At 37.6% G+C, this 26,663-nt stretch overlaps 1 protein-coding gene across 2 annotated transcripts; it reads right to left on the reverse strand.

Moving 5' to 3' along the window:
• Window positions 1–2,155: 2,155 nt before the first annotated feature.
• LOC131076916 (cytochrome P450 CYP72A616-like) lies at window positions 2,156–23,208 on the reverse strand. Of its 2 annotated transcripts, none has more exons than XM_058014267.2 (4): window positions 22,802–23,208; window positions 3,553–3,794; window positions 2,890–3,283; window positions 2,156–2,740 (listed from the first exon to the last, which is right to left on the reverse strand). In XM_058014267.2, the coding sequence occupies exons 1-4, from the start codon at window positions 22,814–22,816 to the stop codon at window positions 2,315–2,317; spliced, it is 1,077 nt and encodes a 358-aa protein (XP_057870250.2). In that variant the 5' UTR covers window positions 22,817–23,208; the 3' UTR covers window positions 2,156–2,314. The 2 variants fall into 2 exon arrangements, with proteins under 2 accessions (XP_057870250.2, XP_059069036.1); XM_059213053.1 differs by lacking the exon at window positions 22,802–23,208 and adding an exon at window positions 4,221–4,455.
• Between the last annotated feature and the right edge of the window lie 3,455 nt (window positions 23,209–26,663).

Consider the following 26,663-nt stretch of genomic DNA (forward strand, 5'->3'; position numbering starts at 1 on the left):
AAGGTAAATAAAATAGAATGGGTATTGTTAGGTTACATTTTAAGGGTCTTTCAAATAACTGTATCAAGTGAAATTGGGAATGAATCAATATTTTAAAAGATTGTCTTGTATTAGATTTCTTCTTTACCAAAGTACTTATATGTGTTATTTTGGACTTTTAAAAAGTATAATATAAGAGGTACTTTTGATACTTGATTCTATACAAATTAGTCTTTCCTTAATGGTTAACTTGACAAGAGATAATTGTTACTTATGTGTCACTCTCTATAATAGTCTAGTCATGTTGAAAATATAACTTAACTTCTCTCCTAGATGATTAATGAAGTCGTGACTATATTAGAATTAAAATTAATTGAAATACATACAAATTTAAGAAATCGTTTGAGAATCCACGTTGCTTGAATTTCCTGTGAGATAAGTTTTAAATTTCCAACCACATACCTTCCTAGGAAACATGTTTATCTTCATCTTATCTTCATATTTCATGTAGTGGAATTATGTATGTTTAATGGGTGAGTGTCCAATATGGCTAAAATAGAGAAGGGTAGATCTCAATTTAGAGTCATATGTCAATAGTTAGCTTAAAATGCTTTGGCCAAAGCTGTTATTGATCGTTTGATAGATGATGATAATTGTTTTTTGTTACTCTTTGCCATATTATGATGTTAGGACTTTCATTTACATATGTGAAACGTTAGACATCATGTTGCACTAGGATTGCATCCCACTTGTCACTTTCAAAGTGTTATGTACCTCGCACAATTTTGGGAGCTGTTTGTTACATGAAGAACATCAAGGAAGCTTGCGCTTCATGGTTGGGTGAAAAAGTTCCTGGACTACATTCTCGTCTCATAGTTTGTAGATGGAGAGGAGTTTGTGGCGACTGAAGACATTTTATTTATATAGTATCATTGTACACATTTGTTAATGTAAATGACCTTGTGGTCTTATTATTTTATTATTCCTCTTTATGAGATGAAAATTGTAATCAAACATTGATGTACATTTATTCCTATTTATTATTCAAGAAAAAATATTTATGGTTGTTTACGTCTTTACATCTTGACACAAGATTTGACAACATTAGGGGAGAGGATCCTGAAGTTGAGCACCCTAACTTCACGCTTCTCGAAATCTTACGTGTAAATTTCAAATCACTCCCAATTTTTTACAGCAACTTACTTAGCAAGTCCCCTTCTTATAACTTGTAAGAAAATTAACAATTGCAAAAAATTGCAGAGAAGAACAATAGCACATAACACAACTTTTACATGGAAAAATCTAGTAAAAATATACCAATAATAAACCACAAGCATATATCTTTCGTATTGATTTTCAAGAGTTTTATAGAGTTACAACAATCTTCAAAATTGTACATCAAAACATGACTTCGAGCAACATAAACCAACCAAGTTGTAGAGTCCTAACTAAAAACAATTTACTAAATATAGTAAGTATGGCTCGCACAACTACATGTAAAATACATGTCAAAATTACTAGATATAGTAAGTCTCCTAACAAGACTTTTTATTTATAGTTAATATAGTAAGTCTCCTAACTCAACCACATCTAGATGAGAATCCAAGATGACTCAACCACTGCTAGATGAGAACCCAATTTGGACTTCACATTCCAACATAACTAAGGTTTCAAGGCCACATCATCAAACATAATGTCGTATCAACATGCTTTTTGCCAAGGTGTCCAAAACAGCCCCCAAAAAGGTGAGACAATAGTTGTGCATAAGTGCCCCCATAATTATGGAGCTGATGTGGTATCACATGATTGGTTGTTTTTTACAATTAAGGGTACATTTTCATTCAATTATTGTTGCAAGGTGTGCGCCCTTGGTCTCCTTGTGTTGTGTAACACAAGGCTCGAGTTTGTGACATGGCTTAACTACCCCCTGTGGATTTTATAAGTCTAGTAGTTGTATCGGGCATCAACAGATCGATCTTTTGGTGCAATGGCAATCGTACTTCTAACAATTATGAGTATTAAAGTCACAACTATTGGTGCAATGTCAAAAAAATTGGACATTAAAGCAACAAGTTTGGGTAGGAAATCAACAACTGCTATTACAACAATTAGAATGCACTCAACTATTCAGATAATTTCATACATTTACTCTACTTTTTTTTCCATAGCTCTAATATCAAATGATTTATAATAGCTTTATTACAAAATATATATCTTAATCTTCAACATATTCAACATCTACAGTATTTGATTGTAGATTTATACAACAGAAAATATATAGTGCTAGTTAAAATTTCAATATAGAGGAATTTCTAGGCAGTACTATTCTCAGATATTATTCCATGCGGAAGATAAGCTGAGCTCCATATTCAGGTTTCAGATTAGGTAAAAGCGAAGGAGCATGAGTATAAGATGGTGAAGTCACAAAAGAAAATTTTTGCAGAATCATAGCCAAAACTAATTTTGCTTCCAACAAGGCAAAATTCTGACCCACACATATAGTTGGACCTGCACTAAAGGGCATGAATGCCATTGGATGCTTTGCAGCCTTTGCAATTCCTTCATTAAATCGCCCTGGGTTGAAATCATTGGCATCGTCTGCCCACAAAGCAGGATCATGGTGAATTGCTAGGATGGGAATCTCAAGTTGAGTGCCTGCTGGAATTGAGAGCCTTCCAAGTTTCATTGGCTCATGTGCCATTCGCAATATATGCGCTGCAGGTGGATAAAGTCTTAAGACCTCATTTATGATCATTCCCACCTACAAAACATTCATACAATATTTTATGAGACATTCAAAATACTGCAATTGAATCCAAATCTCAGTCCTGATTTTTTTAAAGCCAGCAAATGGCCCTTACCCTAATTTATTATTTTACTAATTTCAAAATGCTTTGTGGTTTCCCTTACAGTTTTGAGGCGACTTAAGCTGTCTGCATCTGGGTAATTGTTTTTTGCACATACTTCCATCACTTCTCTGCGACCTCGCTCTTGCCAATCTTGATGTATGCCCAACAATATTATACTCCATTGCAACAGTACTGATGTGCTTTCATGACCAGCAAAGTAGAAAGTCTTCAATTCATCAATGATTTCCTCTGTACTCAGGCTTCCATTACTTTTTACATTGACTCTCCCCTGCTCCTTGCTCTCAGACATCATAAAACCTAGTAGATCGGCACCATATCTACCTGATTTTTCTGTTATAGCAGTCCTTTCCCTGCCATCTATAATTTGTCTGAAGGATCTTCTTATTTCTTTCTCCACATTCCAACGTTGCCTATTCTTCGCAGTAGGAAGAAACCTGATGAAAAGAGTTACTCTCAGACATTATGTATCAATTTAAGAAATCAAAGGAAGTTATAGATCTGAAAAAATGCTCTTAAATTACCCAAGAACACTATTAAATGCAAATAAGTCTTTAGAGACAAAGGCATTTGAGATAGTATGATATATTTGAAAAATCAGTGGAACTCTCAACCGTGAGACAAATTTTGGAAAACCTCTCATTTAAAAAAGAAAGACACAATTTAAAGTTGACAATTGTACTCTCAGAAAAGTAAAGTTTGTCACCTGAAACCTGGAATATAAACACTGTGAAATGAGTCAACTACAAGAATCATCTGTTTGTTCTGCATTTCAAAGATATGCTTTCCCTCTGTTAAACTGCTTCCAAATGCTGTGCGGGAAATGACATCTGCTGTGAGGTCGTTGAACTCTTTTTGCACATCAATTTCCGATGCACCTGACAATATCAATTTACTCCATCCATCCAACATATTGGCACCGCTTCTCACAATAGTTGGAATCATCCCCTGCAATTACAGAAATAGTATAACTGAAGTATATAAGTTTCGGATTATCTGAATATAGATATCTTTTAATGAAATTCTGAATATAAATATCAAAATAGAGAAGTATTTGCAAAATAATATGAATAGATTCTAAAAGATAGGTTTTCTTTTTTTTTTCAGTCATGTGTCTGAACAGAGTATTGGTATTCAAAAAGCACCAGCCAAGGCATCTCAATTCAAGAGAGCAAGGTCTCCTATCCAGTAGTAAGTAAATTAAATCACAACATTGATTTGTCTACTTTGATTTTTTTTTCAAGATTAGGATTGACGTACATAGCTTCAGGAATGAACTGTGTGGGTTTTTAACAGTTGATTCCTGAAACCATGTTGACTGTAGAAATCATATATCTACATGGTCACTATTGTTAAAAAAATTTAAGTAGTTACTCGGTCTCCCATGTATCTCTTTTTGACTGCTGAAAAACACCAGACATAATCTTCCCTCTGCTAAGATATGACCAGGGTCTTGCACTGACATTAACCCTTCATTAGAGGTATACCAAAACAGGGGTGTGGGGGCATCCTGGAAGCATCACTGGATTAATTCTTCATCAGAGACGAACAAACTGGATTAAAATTTTATTTTATTTAAGATATTCGGCCTTAAGTAATATGACACTGCACTGGACATCTTTAAGACCGGGCTACAAAATTGAAGACTAGAAGCTTCTTAAAATCAGCTGGGAAGAGAATCAGGGTTCAAACATTCAACAATTCTTGTTATGATGCCCAAATGCAAAATTTTGCAATGGAGGTGCAGCTTAGGAAATAGGAAATCATCACAAACAAGATAAAAACATACTAATCATTAGCTCAAATCACAAAAGCATTCATTGCAACAATCTATCTTAAGCACACTCAATAGAGACATAAAGACAAAACATGTAAAAAGATTATGCAAACCAGATGTTCCCTTCATGCGGCTCCATTGTTCTTCTTTCCTCTTCAAATGGTTTGGTTGTGGATCTCACCTACAAGTGCACATACACAACTGAAAGCAAGATTGACATTGATTATTGATCAAGAGTACTAGAAGCATAAATTCAATAGTCTGATTATCAATTATTAGCCTTGATTGATGAAGATCATCCAATTTATAGATAAATTGGAGAAATGACAAGATTAGCATGATAGTGATTCAAATGGAAATTCAAATCAAGAATAGCAAAATTATACATGTTTATGACAAATTGTTATGCAAGGGTTTATGACAATTTATGACAAATTCTATGTCAAGAATTTATGACAATTTATGACAAATTTCTATGTCAAGAATTGATTGATTGTCAATTATGACAAATTATGACAAATTTCTATGTCATTCCCATGAGTTTAGGAGAGAAATAGGAGGAAATTGAAATTAAGAATTAAGAAATTAGAAAAATTAGAAAAAGAGGAAAATAGAAATTAAGAAATTGATGAAAATTAGAAATTAGGTAAATTAATTAATAATTTGTTATTTATTAATTAATTCACAAAAGAGGAATAATTAGCCAATTAAATGAACATTTAATTGTGACAAGAAGACTTAGGATAAATAAATAAATTATTTAATCCTAGAGGAAGAAATGACACACAAGGTTAAATGATTAAATCACAAAACCCTAGAAGATAAATTAGTAATGCGAGAATGACAATTAGGTCTTGATTGAAGATAATTGATGTCGATCATGATTCTGATTAAATGATTTGATTGATAAATATGCCAATTGACAAGGAACAATGACAAATTGATCCAAATTGACATAATTGAGACAGACAACGATCGATGACAAATCAATCGCAAAATGACAAGATCGACAAGAGGACAAGAATCGATGACAAAATAGATTGCAAAACGACAAGATTGAAAAATGACCACGATCAATGACAAATCGATTGCAAAATGACAAGATCGAACATGACAACGACCGATGACAAATCGATCGCAAAACGACAAGATTGAAAATGATAAAGATTGATGACAAATCGACAAGATTGATAAGAGGACAACGATCAATGACAAATCGATCGCAAATTGACAAGATTGACAGGAGGACAAAACCCTAATTAGGATTGACAATGTCCAAAATGATGACAAATTAGCACGCATATTGATGCGACAAGATAAAATCGATCAAAATCATGATTGGATAGTGTTGTCGACAAGACCAAATTTGAAAGCGAGACGAATGAAGAATGTAGAAGAATGACTCAATGTTCGCAAATGATAAAGACCAAATACGAATCATAGGAGAAATGTTAATGCGACGCAAAAACCTAAAATGAGGCAATGCGCAAATGTTAAAGTATGACTCCGCAAGCTTTGACCATTTTTAGGTGTCTAGATTTTGCCCCTCTTTGAGACAATGCGATTTTAAGTGTTGTTTCAAAGAACAATAATGAAAATGCCCCGAACGCTGACAATGACATATGAAAATGCCCCAGACAATAACAATGACATATGCATGCCCCCTCGAGGAATTGGCCGGAAACATGCAGAAAAGAGGCCAATTGATCGATAAAAATGATAGGATCGAACGGACGGACAATCGGAGATCGGATGCAGGAAGGACAAGAAATTTAAGGTACAAAAGACCGTGACCAGCATAAGATGGAGAGGAGGCACGTCCATCTATGCAATGACAAAGAGCTATAAATGAGACCAAGAGGGTGAAAATTGCTCATTTGCACTAGACAAAGAGGAGAATTTGTTGATCTGGACAAGGACACTTGCAGAGAGATGGTGAACATTCCAATGGCAGATCACCTCGGGGAACGTGTACACACATTCAGACGATCGGACGACGCAGGAGCAGTGGTATGGATCTCAAATACCCATGTTTTCAATTTCATGACTTTTGATTGCTTGCGGGACATTGCGGGGCCCACAGGGAGTGCAGAAACTGACTTCTGCGCTTGTGTAGGGCGAATCCTGCACTTGTGTGAGGTCTTCTGTGCTTGTGTAGGGAGACACAAGCGCAGGTTTCCTGACACAGGCTCAGGTTTCCTGACACAGGTGCAAGAGTGCATGGAAAACCCTAATTTTAGTCAAAATGACATGCAAATGATCCGGAACGGAGGGAGAAGGGTAGGATAGGTCAGATTAGATGAAAAACACCTTGATTTGAACATGAAAATGAGGAAATGCAACCCGTAGGAGCAAACCCTAAAACTGACAAAAATGTGCCCCAATTGTGATGCAGAGTCGACAGTATCCGTTGATCACGCGGGAGAACTGACCAGATTGCTTCATGCTACGACATAGACTTAGGAGCACATAGAGAGATACTTTAGCAGGACTGGGGATATACTATGTCACATTCATGCCTGAGATTAGGGCAAACATAGGACTGCTTACCGCATTGGCCGAGCGATGGCATTCGAAGACCTCCTCATTCCATCTGGCGACTGGAGAGGCGACGGTGACACTGGAGGATGTATGGCGTATCCTCCGCATTCCGATACATGGAGAGATGATAGAGTATGACCTAGTGATAGGGAGAGACGCATTGTGCAGATTGTTTGAGTGGGACACATATGATCTGGATATTGTCGAGAGGGAGATTGGCTGGGAGACGATGGCATCAGAGTATGATCGACGATATGTGGTGATAGCTGTGGTGATAGCATGCCTACTAGCAGGGGACAGGCGAGGACATGGATTCCCTATTGGATGGGGAAGAGTGCTAGAGCGGATGGCGACAGAGGGGACAGTGTATGCATGGGGACCATGTGTACTGGCTATGCTGTATTTTCAGCTGCATCAGATAGCATATTAGGGAGTTTAGACTTTGAGCTGTGGAGTCACATTGCTACAGGTATGGGCATTTGAGCACATAGCTATATGTCGACCGATGACAGAGAGACAGGTAGTACCACATCGACCATATGTGTACTGCTATGGGGGAGCACTGAGACAGGGTCCTTTTGGATACATATTGTATTGGCGACATGAGCTAGGTCGACTGAGAGAGTTCATATGGAGGCCATATCGTGATTTCCCGGGATGGTTAGATGACAGTGATGAGCTACCGTATTGTAGACAGGAGAGGTACTTGATTGGGCGACCAGTGAATCGCTAAAGAGTGATTGAGATGTACCTACCAGAGAGAGTTAGACGACAGTTTGGAGAGAGGCAGGATGTACCTAGGAGGACTGCACACTTTGCCCGATCGCACAGAGAGACGAGTCAGTGGGGGAGTATGATTCAGCCACAGACAGCATATGCTGACTTCTCACAGCTACAGCAGAGACCGTGGGAGTGGGGATCAGATGTGGAGGACATCAGGACGACAGATGAGTATGAGAGATGGTTTGCACGATGACGGCCAGTGCCATTGACAGATCTGGACATTCCAGTACCTAGGCGACAGGAGGACTTCCCACTCACTGGAGAGGAGGAGGGAGATGATGAGAACGAGGAGGATGACAGCAGGGATGAGGATGATGGGGATGGAGATGAGGATGGTGGGGATGATGAGGACGAAGATGTGGATGGGAGTAGGATGGGGAGTAGGAGGCATTACAGGACATACCCATAGAGCCGGAGATAGCTAGGACAGAGGAGATGGAGATGTGCAGGGCTATCATGGCGAGTTAGCAGGATCACATTGCGACTTTAGAGAGAGAGCATGAACAGTTCAAAGCGGAGATAGCCAGACTCATAGCGGCTCGAGACACAGCAGTAGCTCAGGCACAACAAGAAGGACAGAGAGTCACTGAGTATATTGGGTCGATTCGGGATGCCAGTGTATGGGAGCTAGGATAGATGCTGGTAGAGACCGGAGAGGAGATACGCCATTGGAGGACACTATATGAGAGTGCAGTTCCACCAGAGCAGAGAGCACCTTCATATCGGGCACGATCGAGGACGGAGAGCAGGGCCCGCTCTCGGAGGTCATTGAGCAGCATGGGGGTGAGTGGAGCGATGAGACCACCACAGCCAGGACCAGGAGGAACATCATCTGCGAGACATGGCAGGGATGAGGAGGACAGAGGGAGCACCCAGTGACAGAGGCACGTGCTCCTTAGGATAGATAGTGGACATGATGTATTTTGACATTTTGTAGTCAGCCCGCGGGCCATACTTAGGACAGACAGTCCAATTTTGTACTCCGATATTATGTGGATATATGATATGATATGCATCGATATGATGGGATGCAATATGTTATGACTTATGTTATTCTGCATGTATGGATGACTTATGCATTGTTTATGTACCATTGTGGAACATATATGGATGTATTTTTTTGTGTTTTTGATGCATTTATAATATGAAATGGATAAAAGGCTTGATATGATGCTTGATATAATGCAAATGTACTAACCAAATGGATGTAGGATGCAGTATGTATGTTTGGATATCGGAGCACTAGACCGAACTGACTATCCGACCGGATGGAAGAAGTGTTAGTAAGAAGAACATGAGACAGAGGACAATTGAAGAAAAACTTGCTTTCAGTAATGCACTTTGTAGGTGAGAACCTTTATTTTTATGTAGCAAAATGGATGCGTAGCATCATGGCATGGAAGGCCAGAGCTGAAATGCAACCCTTTTTTGCAAAAGACAGACACATCACAGACAAACAACAATCACAATCAAAAAAAGAAAAGGATCAGGATCCATCCCGGTCACTCTAAATCACTCAGTGACATCATCGAGCAACATAGGAACATGATCGAAGCCAAAGATAAATCAATAAAAAGATAAGATGCACAAATTCCAACAAATCAAACAAACATCTTGATCTTCATTGTCAAAAGTTGAAAGCGTTGATAGGACGATCATGCTGTCTGGTTTCAGGGAATGCGGTACCCCGTCTAAGACAGGACACAGTCTGGTTTCGAGTATACCACACCCTGTATAAGACCCATGATAGTAGAGACAAGGACAAATGATATTGATGGTAACGTTTGATTGATATGACAATTGTGATCAGTTTGAATGTCTGGTTTGAGTGAAAAAGTTCATCTGTTTAAGAGTGATTTCATTAAAGCACAGCGTGTGATTGCAAGTTGTTGGATGTATACTCAGTGAGTTGTCTATGCACAGAGGGATTATTTATTGCAAAAATGCTTGTTTTTGGATTTTAATGTTTTTGAAATGTTTTTAAAAAAAATTTCAGGACTTTATTTGACTTTTTTTTTTGGATTACTTTAGGACGTTTTTCAATTTTTTTAAAAATTATTTCAGGACATTTTTCAATTTTTTTATGAGATTTTTCAGGACATTTTTCAATGTTTTTGGAAGATTTTTTCAGGACATTTTTAAATGTTTTTGGAAGATTTTTTCAGGACATTTTTAAATGTTTTTGGAAGATTTTTTCAGGACATTTTTAAATGTTTTAAAGCTCCAATGATCGATCATGACAAGGGGAACACACCCAATGCGCATCTGAAAGACATACAGAGACCGGGACCAAAACATATGTACAAGAAACCGGGGTATGCAAGACAATGATGTTGACCAATAACAGGCCTGGAATAGAACATTGGGTTAAGACTAAGATAGACATGATAAACCGGCTTAGAGAAAGCATAGCTTAGAGGTCATGACAGATGACGGAGCAACGATCTCATTTTACACATGGCGCCTGTTTGCCAGGTTTTCACCAAGGTACTTGACCCAAGCGCATGTTTACCAGGTTTTCACTAGAGGGCGAATCATTTTTTTTTTTTTTTTTTTGCTTTTTGATTTTTTCAGTTTTTTTGTATTTTTTGCTTTTTTGCAATTTTTTTGTATTTTTTCAGGATCATATTTGAAGAAGTGTTGATAGAAAATTATGCCCAGTACTTGCGAAGATGCATGCTATTGATAGGATCAGACAAAGGTTCGCCTTCTGGGGTAGCAAGCTGATATGCCCCCGAGCCATATGCTGCAGTTACTATGAAAGGCCCAACCCAATTAGGTTCAAATTTACCTTTGATGATGTCAGTAGAATGTGCATTCTTAGGGTTTTCCTTTAAAACCAAGTCTCCCACTTCGAAGTGTGGCCCTTTGACCTTTTTATTATAAGAGCGACGGAGATGGTTTTGATATGCTTGTAAATGTGTCAAAGCTGTTTGACGCTTTTCATCTAACATCTCAAGCAGATGCAACCGAGAGACTCTGTGTGTCTCATCATCAATCAGATGTTGCAAGGAGACTCGCAAGGAAGGAATCTCCACCTCCAAAGGTAAAATAGCTTCCGCACCATACACCAAGGAATAAGGTGTTGCGCCAGTAGGTGTGCGATAGGCCCATAGTGCTGGATTCAACTGTACATGCCAATCTCGACCAGCATCATTGACAACCTTCTTCAGGATCTTGATAATGGTCTTATTTGATGCTTCAGCTTGACCATTCCCCTGTGGATAGTATGGACTGGAGAAATGGTGCTGAATATGAAATTTTTCACAAAGCTCTTTAACATCTTTATTCTTGAAGGGACGACCATTATCAGTGACTATGGAAAGAGGAACCCCATACCGGCATATGATATAATTCAGCAAGAATTTTGAAATTTGGACACCCGTGATATAGGTCATGGGGATAGCCTCGATCCATTTTGTAAAATACTCGGTGGCTGTAATGATGAACTTGTGTCCATTTGCAGATGTTGGGTGAATCTTGCCAATAAGATCCAATCCCCATTGAGAAAAGGGCCACGAAGATATGACAAAATGAAGCTCTTGAGTTGGTGCATGAATGTAATTTCCATGGATCTGGCATTTGTAGCATTTCTTAACAAATTCATGAACATCTTTTTCTAGAGTAGGCCAATAATACCCTGCACGAGTCAACTTCTTGGCTAAGCTTAGACCATTGAAATGGCCCCCACATATACCATCGTGAATCTCGTGTAAAGCCGTTTGTGCTTCGTCAGAATCCAAACACTTGAGGAGGGTATGGTCAAAGGAACGGCGGTAAAGGGTGTCGGCGATGATGACATATTTAGCTGTCTGTCGGATAAAGGCTCGGCGTTGGTTAGCGAAAAGGTTGGGTGGTAAGGTTTGGGATTTCAAATATTGATATACGTCATTGTACCATGGGGAGTTGGGACCAACAAGAACGCACATCACATCAGCGGTCAGAATGTCAAAAGAAGGAATCAGCAATTGTTCAACTAAAAATTCACATTTGTCCATATTGTTTGGTATGTTTAACATGGAGGCAATCGTAGCCATTGCATCTGCCGACTTATTGTGCATTCTTGGAACTTGACTAAAATGAATAGCCGTGAATTTGGTCTTGAAGAAATCGACCATGTGCTTATAGGGAATAAGCTTTTCATCTTTTGTTTTGTAGTCATCATTCACTTGTCGGATGACTAATTGAGAATCTCCATAAACATGCAAATGCTTGATATTCCAGTGGACTGCTACTCGGAGCCCTGTGACCAGTGCTTCATACTCTCCAATGTTATTGGTACAGTGGAAAGTTATTCTGTAGGATTTTGGAATAGCATCACCTTGAGGGGTGACAAATAAGATGCCGGCTCCGAACCCGAACTTAGTGTGGGACCCATCAAAGTATAACTTCCATTCATTAGAGGATGTGAGAGCAAAGACTGATTCATCTGGAAAATCAGTCAACATGGGATGATCATCAGAAATAGGAGCCTCTGCAAGTTGATCTGCTATAACTTGTCCTTTTATCGCCTTTCGCTCCATATACTCAATATCAAATTCACTGAGAATCATGACCCATTTTGCTAGGCGACCTGTCAAAGCTGCTCGGCTGAGCAAATATTTTAAGGGATCAATTTTGGCGACCAACAATGTTTGGTGGCTCAGCATATAATGTTGGAGTTTCTGCGTTGCAAATACCACTGCTAAGCATGCCCTTTCAATAGTTGAATAATTTAACTCATAGCCTACCAATGTCCGGCTGATATAGTAAATAGCTCGCTCTTTGCCATTCTCATCTTGTTGGGCCAATAGAACTCCTAATGCCGTTTCAGTGGCAGAAATATACAATAAAAATGGCTTTCCTTCTATAGGAGGCATTAGGATAGGCGGGGACAACAAATATTCCTTGAGAGCTTGAAAGGCTGATTGACACTGCTCAGTCCATTTGAAAGCGACACCTTTGTGCAATAGATGTTGGAATGGATGGCATTTATCAGCCAACTGAGCTATGAAGCGGCAAATTGACTGGAGCTTTCCTTGCAGACTTCTTAATTACTGGAGGTTTGAAGGTGGAGGCATATCCATTATTGCTTTGACTTTAGCAGGATCGACCTCAATGCCTCGGTGAGAAACAATGTATCCTAGTAATTTGCCCACTGTAACACCAAAGACACACTTCTTTGGATTGAGCTTGAGTTTGTAGGTCTCCATTTGGTCAAAGATTGGGCCCAGGATGGCTAGATGACTATCTCTGGTGACAAATTTGCATAACAAGTCATCAACATAGTCCTCCATCAAAGTATGCATGAAATCATGAAAAATTGTTGTCATTGCTCTTTGATATGTTGTGCTTGCATTTTTAAGACCGAAGGGCATCACATTCCAACAGTAGGTACCCCAAGCACAGGTGAATGCTGTCTTATGCTGATCTTCAGGAGCAATGCGAATTTGGTTATAGCCGGAGAAACCATCCATCAATGAAATCATCTCATATCCAGCCGTCATGTCCACTATGATGTCTATGTTTGGCAATGGAAAATCATCTTTAGGGCATGCTTTATTGAGATCCCTAAAATCTGTACAGATTCTGATGCCCCCAGTTACTTTGCTAACTGGTACTAAATTTGAAATCCAGTCTGCATAATCAATGGGTCTAATGAAGCCCACATCTAGTAATTTTTTTAATTCCACTTTGACCAAAAGAGCCACCTGAGGATGCATCTTTCTAAGTTTTTGTTTGACCGGTTTGGCATCTGCTTTCAATGGCAAATGATGAAGAACTAATTCGGGATCGAGGCCAGGCATATCTGCATAGGACCATGCAAAGCTGATCTTCTTCTCAAGAAAGAAATTGACAAAATCTATCTTTTCCTGTTGTGATAAAGAAGCCGCAAAAAGAATGACCTTAGGGTTGTCAGGTGTACCCAAATTGATTTCCTTGGTCATTTCCACAAGCAATGCTGATTTGTCCTGACTTGACAGGGGTATGTCCACTCTTCCACCTTTGGGCGACTCAGAGAGGTTTTCACCCGCAGGTACGTCTTTTATTTTTACTTTTGTATGATCAGAGAGTGCCTTACAGTTTTCACTCAAAGATCTATTCTTTTGATTTTTTACCGTTTCTTTTCTTTTTTCATTTTGATGATTGGAAGAGGGAGTTGACTCCCCAAAATATGCTGTGGAATCTAGGTCAATAGCAAATCCTACCTTATGATCACCTTGTGGCATGCCTTCCCAGAGTCCAAGGAATTCTGCAATTGCTTCGTCGTTTTGAAAATAGTCCAATGTAAGCGGTTCTTGTTGGTCATATTGGATAAGCTGGGGATAAATGAGGGGCATGTCATCATCGGTTGTAAGGGGAGAGAGGGCTGATATGGTAAAAATGTGAACATCTGTGGTGTCACTATCCGAACTGCTTGTGTCGGATTCGGAGCTTGGATCCCAGAATGATTCTATCCAAGCATGAGGACATGTTTTAGGAAGAGGAGTTATTTCATGTTTGTCCTCCATAGGCAAATTATCAAGGTCAATGAAGATATTGTCGAGGGCATAGGAACTAGAAGAAAAGGAACTCCATTCCCATTCATTAGAATCCGTTTCGGGTCGGGTATCCTTAGGTGTTACTTCATCGTCAGAATCATGCCCTTTTCGACACATGGGCACTTTGGTAGATGTGGATCCAATTCGTAACGGTACAAAACCTAACCCTAAAGTTGGAGGTCGCCTCTTGGGTATAAAAGGTTCTAGCCTTCCATTGTTATTCAGGCCTAAGCCACTGCAGCCATCATATCCTTTCTTTTGCAGCATAGTAAATCCTTTGCCATAGCGTTCCACTGGCAACCTGACAGGTGGGGTCTCAGTTGGATCTTTGTAAAGCCAATCTATGACATCATCATTTACAGTTTCTTTGTCAAGTTCTCCCCATCTTGTAAATGTAGTGGGAGGCTGATATTGAATAATGACCTTAGGTTCTTTTTGCAATAAATACGGTTTTCCATATGATTTTGGCGATATTGGTAAATTCCCGATGAGGAATGTTTGATCCATTGAATATTCTCCGCATCCTTGGTCCTGTATCTTCAATTTCCCTTTGACAGCATCCAACAATGCATTAGGATCCACATAACTATCTGATTTGGCTTCTCTATTGATAGGGACTTGCTGCTGAGGAGTATCCCTTAGGGTAGCACAAAATTGAAATGGATTAGGATCTCCCGGAATTGTTATCTCAGTTCCATTGTAAGGATATTTTAGACATTGATGATAGGTGGATGGAACTGCTTTCATTGCATGGATCCATGGACGACCAAGAATCATATTATAAGGGAGATCAAGGTCTAGGACTTGCAGGAAAGTGTTTTCTGTCACTGGACCGACTCTGATAGGCAATGTAATTATCCCTTTGGATGGGCACTCAGCATCATCATATGCTTTAATTGTTATTCTTTTGGAAGCATCAATGTCATTTTCTGTATATCCAAGGCCAATGACCACTCTTAAGGTACAAATATTAAGACCTGCTCCACCATCTATCAAGACTCGTCGGATTTTGCAATTATGGACGAAGACTTCAAGGTGCAAGGGATCATTATGAGGGATTTTATCAGGTGAGATATCATTATCAGAAAATGCGACACTTTGGGAAATAGCTAGATGTCCAATCCGGGCTTGAAACTGGTCAACATCAATATCTGTCAGGATAGTGGACTCAATCAAAGCTTTATCCAGGACTGCACGATGCATGGGAGACATTTTCAACAACTCAAGTATTGATATTTGTGCAGGTGTTTTTCCTAGATGATCCAAAAGATTGTATTGACTTGCCGGAGTTGGTTTGGAAGGAGCTGCAGGAGCTCCTTTCAAGACTATCTTGGATCGACGAGTGGTGACCGTGCAAGAAGGATCTTGTTCCTTTATTTTCAGGGTGGAAACATACTCATTTGACGCACGAAAACAATTAATGACATTGTTATAACCGGTATTTGCATAATTGGCCGTTTGAGCGGAGTTGGAAGAAGACGCTTTACCCTTGTCATGATCAAGCAAAGGAGTTTTGAAAATAGTATGATCAGTGTTAGAGGTTGGATGGGGTGGATCTACCTCAATTACTCCTTGCTCTAATAAATCTTGGATCATATGTTTTAATTGAAAACAGGATGCAGTTTTATGTCCTTTGGATCGATGATATTCACAGTACGCATTATCATTCCACCAATGCGGTTTTACCGCTGGTTCTGCCTTGATATCTGGTAGCTTAATAAATTTCGCTTGTATCAATTGTCTCATTACTGATTCAATAGGCTCTCCCAATGGCATAAATTGTCGAGGAGGCCCATCCCGCGATCGGAAGGGTTTGCGTTGTTGGTTTTGTTGTTGGCCTTGTTGTTGATTATATTGTTGAGTATGTTGTTGTTGAGCATGTTGTTGGCCTTGCGGTTGTTGAGTAACATTGCTCATTGGCGCTTGATTTTGTTCCATAGTCGACATATTAGGAACACTCAATTTCTTGATCGTGAATGGGGGTTGATTTGCATTTACCACTCTTGCATCAACAACACCATTAGTGACATTCTTGTTCTTATACCAATATCTGTTTCTGTCCCCTGAATAATTTGTGTTGTCATTGTCTTTATTGAGCTTGATAATTCCTTTAGCTACCAAAGCCGTTTTAATGCTCATTCCTTTCTTAATGAGTTTCTCTATAGTACTGGGACTTTTTAATTTTAACTCATACATCATTTCTGGGACCAGATTTTGGATAAACAAATTCACTTGTTGTTCTTCAGGTATATCGAGAGAAGAACGACTATACAAGCTTCGCCATCGTTGCAAAAAAGTCACTAATGGTTCACCTTGCTTTTGCTTGGTATTGTACAAATCTGACATAGTCACGTCACTGTCGATGTTGAACGCAAAATGAGATAAAAACTTTTGAGCCAATTCCGACCAAGTCTTTATATTTCCTGGCAGATGTGAATACCAATCCATGGCTTGTCTCGTGAGACTTCGGGCAAATAATCGCATTAGATATGTCTCCTCATAGCTTACTTCAGTACATGCCGTGAAAAATGCTCGAATGTGATCTTTTGGATTGCCATTCCCTTTATATTTCTCAAAATTAGGTGCTTCAAAATGTTTAGGGAATGGAGGCATGTATACACTCTTGTCAAATGGATTAGGACATAAATCTTGATCCGTATACAACTTCTTTGTTCCTTTAGTTTCTAATGCGTCAACTTTTCGTTGCAACTGCTCAAGTTGTTGCGCAATTATATCAGATTTTAGAGGTCCATCATTAATCCTAGTGGGTATTCTTTGTCGATACATCGTGTTTCCAATCGGTTGTTGGTATTCTGAAATGGTCATTTTTGGTGTCTCCGGCATATAAACTTCTTGGTACATTTCTTGTTGTTGCGGTTGTGCTATGCCTTGATACCGACCTTGTTGTTGTGCTTCTTGCAGCCTAGGCTGATATTGCAATTGAGTATGTTGTGGATATTGCACAGGCGCCAATTGCGGTTGTGAAGTAGGATAGCTTGCTTGCCTTGGCACATATTGAGGCACATGTTGTTGATGTTGACGAATCAGAATTTGTTGACTTTGTGCCAATTGTTGTCGCGGTGTATATCCCATCATTTGTAAAAAACTTTGTTTAGGTGGTTTTCGTTGCTTCTCCTTAGGATAGGGTATGGCACTTGCATTAACTTGTTGGGTTGTTTGTCCAATCCATTGTGATGGTTGCAAGTTTGCATTAACTTGTGATGGTGCCGAAGGCGCTACAATTTGTTGGCGAATGCGAAATTGTTGTTGTTGCACATTGCTAGTTTGCACATTCGATTGCACCTTTTGTGTATTACTCAATTATTGCAATAATTGTTGTTGGTGCAAACCACTATCCGTAGCTCTTTGTGTCGCCATTATCGAAGGATTTGTCGCAATAGTGTTTGGCACAGATATTGAACTCAATGGGACATAAGAACTTTGTTGCATCATAGAATTACCTTGGACATTGGTGATATTAGGCATTCCAGTTGTGAAGCTTTCCTGCATCTTAGATTTTGATCCAACTTTATGCATGTAAGGAACCACTTCTTGTTGAGGGACAGTTGTGAATACTTGCGTGTTCTTCATTTGATCTTGTGTTACAGGTGTTGTATTAAATAATGGATTATTTATTGTCTCAAATGGTGACTTTTGAGGAATAGTCACTGTCAATGCCTTTGAAGCACGTTTGCTCATCAAGGTAGGTTGAGTTGCTTGTTGTGCATTTTCTTCATTTGGATGCGGAGAGAAACTTAACAACTCAGCGCCTTGTTGTTCTTGCACATTGATTTGTTCACTTGAAGAGGTCACATTACTCATCATGTTAAGATACTTTTGTGGAAACATCTTAAAGACCTTGTTCAAGAACTTATCCATCTTTTTTGTTATCTTTGGATCTTGAAGGAACATGTCAACATCATCAGAAGCATCAGAATCGGATGAAGAATCTCATTGGACATTTGGATTCGCTTCTTGTTGGATGCCTTGATCTGAACCAAATCCTTGTAAAAGAGTTTGTTCTTCATATAACGTTTGAGTTTGAATGTCATGTTGCAAGTTTGGTTGATTCCAATTGAAAGGTGGACTTCCTCTTGGAGTAGGTGGAACACTCCCATGTCCTGGTTTCATAGGTACAAACACTGGTTCATATAATGGAGGTGGTCCAAGTTGAACCATTCCATATGGTGGTAGAGATGTGTTTGATGAACCTTCGATTTGCACTGTTTGACTAGTTTGAAACTGCGAATTTGCTATGTTGTCCATGGGTTGATACATTGGTTCGCCCATCTTTTTAGATTTTGATCTTGTCTCAACAGGCATGTCACTTATGCAAAATGTAATGTTTTTTGGAATTTTTTCAAAGACAATATATGATATGCAACTAAATGTAAACTAAATAGATGAAAATGCAATCTATGTTTTTGGTTGTTTTGGAGATTTTGACAAACTTAATGAATGCAAATCTAAGAGAGGACCCTTAGGAAATTGGAATGATGTCTAGACCTCAAAGGACAAAAGGACTAAGTGACAAAAGGACAAAATGACAATGTCTCCCCTATATGCTTGGATACTAAGCTAGATTTGACGAAATGACATGGATGACAAAAGGACAAAGGGTTTGATGAGGTCTAGACTTCCTAGCAATGACTTAGGGTTTATCAAAGATTTGGATTATTCAAGGATGACAAAACCTAGTTTTGATACTATATGCAAAGGGACAATTAATATGCAAATGACCTTAATATGATATGATAATGACCTAAGCTTGATAAAGAGACCTAGGATATGCAAGTGCAAATGTATGACAATGTCAACCTAAGATGAAACCTAAGGTTTAATTATGAAATGATATTACTCTTATACAAGAGGACACATGCAAATGGATGACCCTTATTGATATGAAAAGGAGTATGACTTAGGTGAAACCTAACCTTGGTACTTGATAAATGACTTTGCAAAATGCAACCTAGGATGAACCTAAATGTAAGTGACATAGATGTTGAGACAAGTTTTTGAACAATGTTGGATAACCATGTTTTAGGAAGATGATCTTTGAATCTTGTTGAATTTTTATTGGATGAATGTCTCTTGTGTTTAATCTTATGTTAGATCAATTTGTTTTTGTTTTTTTTTTCGAAATGGGATGCAATTCAACTTTTGACAAGCAAAGAATACAAGATATTACAACTTAGACTCAAGACAATCATGCTCATTTCCACATTTCTTATGGTAGGCAAAGACATTAGGTACTTGAGAGGTAGACTCATTATGAGATTCAAGGAGAATACATAGATGCTTGACCCCACGGGCTCCCCTCCACGGCACTCACTTCTCAGGGCAGCCAAGCATCAGTCCCCATGGAAATCTCCCCATGGCAAACTTAGTATCTCTTCCAAGTATCCAAATTTGTCCTTCTCAAGCAACTAGAAGGGTTTTTGGCCTCTAAAAACAAGGTATGTAGTAAGGATTTCTGTTAAGCGTTACTCCTTGATGTCACGCAAGCGTGATTGAGACATTAAGCCCATCAAGATACCAAACAAATGTAGTCACGCAAGCACGATTTAGACCAAGAGGCCCTACTTAGATGTTGATATGAGAAAGAGTCCAAGGGTCATCACTTCCCAAGTAACTGCAATTCCCACGTAACACTTCCTTCAAAGCTTTCGCTCATCGGGTATTTTTTTATAGTGAGTTAGAATTCCAAGGAATTCTAGCCGTACTCACTTTGGGTCGTTCCCTTCTCACGATTATCACTTGCTTGCAAAAGCAAAGTGGTCGGGAAGGCAGGCCCTCTAAATGTGACACACAATCAACAACACAAGCATGGTATCGAAGATTTGGATTTCTAATCACCCTAAGAAGGATGAGAGCATACTCTCCTACTCCAATGTCATACTCAACAATCAAAGCAAACAAATGTTCATTCCAACCTATTTAGAAATCACTAGGTGCCTAAAAATTAATTACAAACATAAAGTTTGGTTGTTTCTCCAAGGCAACCTGCAAAAACCCAAGTTAGAAGTTTGATACGCTTATTCTTTGACTTTCGAATCTGCACAAAGCGTGTTAGTAGTTTGATTTATTGTCTTTGCCATGCGTATGCCAAGATTCTGCACAGATAATTAGTACCAAAATCCAAAGCACAGAAAATAGAATGCAAAAACACAACAAATTTCAAGTAAACACTGCATTTTTTTACCTCTGTTCTGGACTTTACACAGGCTCAGAACTCATGACATAGGTGCAAAACCCATGACACAAGCGCAGAATGCTCAACACAGGCGCAAGTTGCTTCACACAGGCGCAGAAGTCCCTAGAAAACCCTGCATGACCCTGTTTTTGGGTTTTTTGGCTTGCAAATCAACTTGAAAGCACTCAAAAACGCAGTAGAAGGGATTAGAAGGTTAGTGTTCACGTCGGGTTCACCAATTAATGTAGCTTAGGAAATAGGAAATCATCACAAACAAGATAAAAGCATACTAATCATTAGCTCAAATCACAAAAGCATTCATTGCAACAATCTATCCTAAGCACACTCAATAGAGACATAAAGACAAAACATGTAAAAAGATTATGCAAACCAGATGTTCCCTTCATGTGGCTCCACTGTTCTTCTTTCCTCTTCAAATGGTTTGGTTGTGGATCTCACCTACAAGTGCACATACACAATTGAAAGCAAGATTGACATTGATTATTGATCAAGAGTACTAGAAGCATAAATTCGATAGTCTGATTATCAATTATTAGCCTTGATTGATGAAGATCATCCAATTTATAGATAAATTGGAGAAATGACAAGATTAGCATGATAGTGATTCAAATGGAAATTCAAATCAAGAATAGCAAAATTATTACATGTTTATGACAAATTGCTATGCAAGGGTTTATGACAATTTATGACAAATTCTATGTCAAGAATTTATGACAATTTATGACAAATTTCTATGTCAAGAATTGATTGATTGTCAATTATGACAAATTATGACAAATTTCTATGTCATTCCCATGAATTTAGGAGAGAAATAGGAGGAAATTGAAATTAAGAATTAAGAAATTAGAAAAATTAGAAAAAGAGGAAAATAGAAATTAGGAAATTGATGAAAATTAGAAATTAGGTAAATTAATTAATAATTTGTCATTTATTAATTAATTCACAAAAGAGGAATAATTAGCCAATTAAATGAACATTTAATTGTGACAAGAAGACTTAGGATAAATAAATAAATTATTTAATCCTAGAGGAAGAAATGACACACAAGGTTAAATGATTAAATCACAAAACCCTAGAAGATAAATTAGTAATGCGAGAATGACAATTAGGTCTTGATTGAAGATAATTGATGTTGATCATGATTCTGATTAAATGATTTGATTGATAAATACACCAATTGACAAGGAACAATGACAAATTGATCCAAATTGACATAATTGAGACAGACAACGATCGATGACAAATCAATCGCAAAATGACAAGATCGACAAGAGGACAAGAATCGATGACAAAATAGATTGCAAAATGACAAGATTGAAAAATGACCACGATCAATGACAAATCGATCGCAAAATGACAAGATCGAACATGACAACGACCGATGACAAATCGATCGCAAAACGACAAGATTGAAAATGATAAAGATTGATGACAAATCGACAAGATTGATAAGAGGACAACGATCAATGACAAATCGATCGCAAATTGACAAGATTGACAGGAGGACAAAACCCTAATTAGGATTGACAATGTCCAAAACGATGACAAATTAGCACGCACATTGATGCGACAAGATAAAATCGATCAAAATCATGATTGGATAGTGTTGTCGACAAGACCAAATTTGAGAGTGAGACGAATGAAGAATGTAGAAGAATGACTCAATGTTCACAAATGATAAAGACCAAATACGAATCATAGGAGAAATGTTAATGCGACGCAAAAACCTAAAATGAGGCAATGCGCAAATGTTAAAGTATGACTCCGCAAGCGTTGACCATTTTTAGGTGTCTACAGGAGGTATATTCTGCTGGGCAATATTTGGTCATGGGATGCTTGGGGATCTACATAACCTGGAGATTAAACCTAATCAGGGGAATCAGTCTAGCTCTTTGCAAATGTTAAAGGTCCAGTGCACAACTCCTGCATACTTGAAAAGAGGGCTTTATCCTTCTTGATTAGGTGTCAGCCCAACAATCAACCCTAATGAAATTTTCAGACAATTGATATGCAAAGTAGATCTAGGTTTATTTATCAGTAAGAACCTGATAGATTTCTCTCTAAATTGGATCATTTTGGTCCTATTTTATGATATAAATAGAGACATTCAGTGCCTTACCTTTAAGCGATTCATATGGAAAGCAGGATTGATGATTTTCCTGTGCTGAGCCCATTTCTCACCTTTCAAATCCACAAGTCCCTTTCCCAACAGTTGTCTTGCAAGGGGATCAGTGGGAGGCTTTGGATAGTTGCCAAATTTAGTGGATAATATCTCCTTAATAATCTTAGGGTGGGGAACAACCAACCTGACATCAGGCCCAAACTAGAAAATAAAATCCTGACCTATATCGGATATAACAAGTTTAATTAATCAGTAGGGTCTTCAGAATCCTGCATCATCTAAGTTCTAACAACACTCCAGCAAAACAATCAATGGTACTATGCAGAAATTCCAATAATATGATTAATGAAACACTAGATACTCTAAAAAATGCTGAATACAAGCGTACCATAACTTTTACAGTCTGTCATATAGACTCAAAGGTTCCAATCAGCATGAGATTGACTAACACTCATTTTACACCACCATTTTGCAATAAACGATTGCGATTCACTAACACTTCACTATCAGTCACTATCAGAATATACAAAAGATTTGTTTTGGAAGCAAAATAGCTTTATTTACCTGTAAAATAAATGACAGTAAATGGTAACTCTTTTTAATAAAACTAATCAATAAAAATCTGTAATATGTCAATAAGAAATACAAACTATTATTACCTTTTTAACCATGGTTTAAAGCAATTTTTTAAATAGATGTTACTCTAACTCTTCCCACAATATGCCCGCATTTATCGCTGGTCAAAGGTAAAAAGTAGTAAACAGAAAGATGAAAAAAGATCTTCTACTTTGACCCGACTACGCATATAAGAGTCAAAAATAAATTTTAATTTTTTTTTATTAACCTTTTTATGCAAACTTTCAGTGTAGATGGCATTATTTTTTCCATCAAATTATTTAATTTAAATCTTAGATTTGAGATGTCATATTTATTTTAATATTTTATTATATTTTTTAAATCTACATCTAACATTTCATTTGAAAAGCTTTAAATATTGTCATTTATAGACGTATAAATCTGATCACTTTCCTAATTGAATATTTAATATTTAATAATTTTTTTTAATATATTGTAATAGGTATAGATTATTACAATGTTCTATTATTTAAAAATAAAATGAGAATAAAGTTTTGATTTGATTTTGTGTATTGGGATAAGATTCAAATTATTAGTTTATGTCAATATAAGATATTTATGTAATTTTTATAATTATATTTAATTTTCTATTTTAAATAATTGTAAAAATATTATTTATTTATCTTTCTATTGATTACCTTAAGAACAAAATAAAATTTTCTTTTTTAAATATTATATTTTATTTCAATAATGAAATGTCAAATCATGACTAGAATTATTAATGAATCTTGTTTATAGAGTTTTTTGTTTTGCGGCATTCGCACTGGGATTCTCCGGCATTCTTTACCTGTGAAATAAATGGCACTAAATATTAATTCTTTGCCCGCATTTATCGCTGGTCAAAGATAAAAAGTAGCAAACCGATAAAATGGGTCGATGAAAAAAGATCTTCTACTTTGACACAACTCCAGACTACGCATATAAGAGTTAAAAATAATTTTTTTAAAAATAATTAAAAATTTATTTTTTATAAACTTTTTGAGTGCAAATTTTCAGTGTAGATGGCATTGGAGGCGTCTATTCTGGCTCTAAAACCTTCAATTGGTACAGCATGTTGTTGACAACTCTTAAAAAATCGTGACCATTCTTTTCAAAATCAACAATGTATAACAATCAATATAGTTTTGGAACCAGAATAGCTGTAAATTATTTAATTTAAATCTTAGATTTGATATATTATATTTGTTTTAATATTTTATTATATTTTCTAAATCTACATTCAACATTTCATTTTACCAGCTTTATATATTATCACTATGAATCATTTTTTTCTATTATTATTTATTTTATCTAGTTAGTGTCCTTTTAAATCTTATTAATTATATTTATATTTTAAATCATCTATTAAATATTATTATTATTTTATTTTTTTGATAGGTAATAGGCCAAGGGCCGAAAATTTTATTGATTTAAAGTATATTACATCTCAATTCAGTGTGGGCACTGGTAGGAAAGAACCGAGGCAAGAAAACCTGTAGTCTGGCCCAAGGAAGATTAACTTCCTAGAAAAGTACATAATCTTATGATGGTATTTCTACCTTAAATTGCTTGGCATTATTGCCACTGAAATAAAAACGTGAAAATTATACAAATTTTGTGGAATTTATGGAAGTTCTGGAAGCTTTATATTTTCTCAGATACAGATCCTAGGTTGAGGCTTGAAAGATATTATCTTTCCCTCATGGTATCCTTGCCCTACAAAATAGAACATCATACACTCAAAAAGTCTGCAAACATCTTGAATTACCCTGTCAACATATGTTAGTCCGGATCGAGCAACACATTGAAATGGAACTCTGAATCAGCTATACTAATCCTAGATCGAACCAAAGAAAGAATTTGTATAGCATAGTACCATCAGGGGGTGGAAATCGGATATCACCAGAACAAACAAATTATGGATCTTCAGGGGGGCATCATGGTGAGTTAATCCACTTGTCCTTGGGAGTGTATCCTCTTTTGTAAAATTGTCAAGCAATCATGGCGATTTTTATCAATTATCTTTACCCATTGCACAACAGTTACAAAAGGCATTTATTTGAAATTATGATGAAGTAATGTTTTTAAGATTTGTGTAGATCCTCGTGGCACAAGGTAATCATTCACCTAGCAGCACTACAAATCGTCCATCGGTGCTCATCAATTTTATGGTCATCCTCATTTTCGATGGACTGATGGACTTCAGTGGTTTAACTTTAAGTTCCCTCGACATGTCATGTTTCATCGATGTCTCCTGAGTTTCGATGAAACTACCATCATCGATAAGGAGCTTTGTAGCTACATCACTCTCTACCCTTTCACTGAAAGGCTCAACCTCACTTGTTTATGTCGATGAAAACTTCCATTGGCTCATTGAAACCCTGCTTATGCCGGCAAGCCTTTTATCGTCGTGTTTTGCACCCGTCTTATCAATCAGGTCACTGAAAAAATATATTATGTCGACAAGAGAAAATAAATTTCCCCCTTCGACTTGTCATTTTTTGATGGGATTGTGCTCGTCAGCCAAAACCTTTTGCCCCTCTACGACACCTTCCTTTTCTCGAAAAGTCTGATTGATGAGGGAGCTATCTTTGGTCAACATCTTTTGTGCCTCATCAATAAGCTCACTTCCTTGAAATAACTTCATCGATAGAATATCCATTGGTTCCTACAACATCACTCTTTTGGACAAACTATTTCCCTCAGTGATCTGTTTACATGACTCGGGGTTGCGTTTTGAAACATCGGGATATCGAACATCGTAAGAAAAAGCTACCTCGATACCCAATAGGGTAAGTATAAATGTAGATACCTCGGGATAGCCTACACCGAACAAGGGGACTAGATAAACAGCTAGGTGAGGTCACCAAGATAACATCGTCTATTTAGAAGAAGACCTATGCCAATACCCGATGAAGAAGCTGAGGTAGTTTCTAAGAGGGAGACCTCATCGGGGGAGCAATGAGTTTTCATTGGGATAGCCTACACCGAACGAAGTGACTAGAAAAGAAATAAGGTGAGGTCATCGGGATAACATCGGCTATTCGAAAGAAGATATTTTCCGCTTAGCCGATACCCGATGAGGAATCTCAGGTAGTTGCTAGGAGGGAGACCTCATCGGGGGAACATAGGCGGATAGACCAGAATAACATGGAAGGTAAAATGGATTAATGAGAGGAGGAGCAGGGATGAGAGCAAGAGATGGGCTGACTAAAGGGAGGCCAAGGGAGTTAAAAGTGCCTAA

Source organism: Cryptomeria japonica, chromosome 10 (genome assembly GCF_030272615.1).
Source record: "Cryptomeria japonica chromosome 10, Sugi_1.0, whole genome shotgun sequence".
Lineage (NCBI taxonomy): Eukaryota > Viridiplantae > Streptophyta > Pinopsida > Cupressales > Cupressaceae > Cryptomeria > Cryptomeria japonica.

Coding starts and splice junctions, on each gene's coding strand:
- LOC131076916 (XM_058014267.2), bottom strand. Junction 3,284..3,552: donor GTTTATATTCCAGGTTTCAG/GTGACAAACTTT, acceptor TCTTTTCATCAG/GTTTCTTCCTACTGCGAAGA. Junction 2,741..2,889: donor GCTTAAGTCGCCTCAAAACT/GTAAGGGAAACC, acceptor AATGTTTTGTAG/GTGGGAATGATCATAAATGA.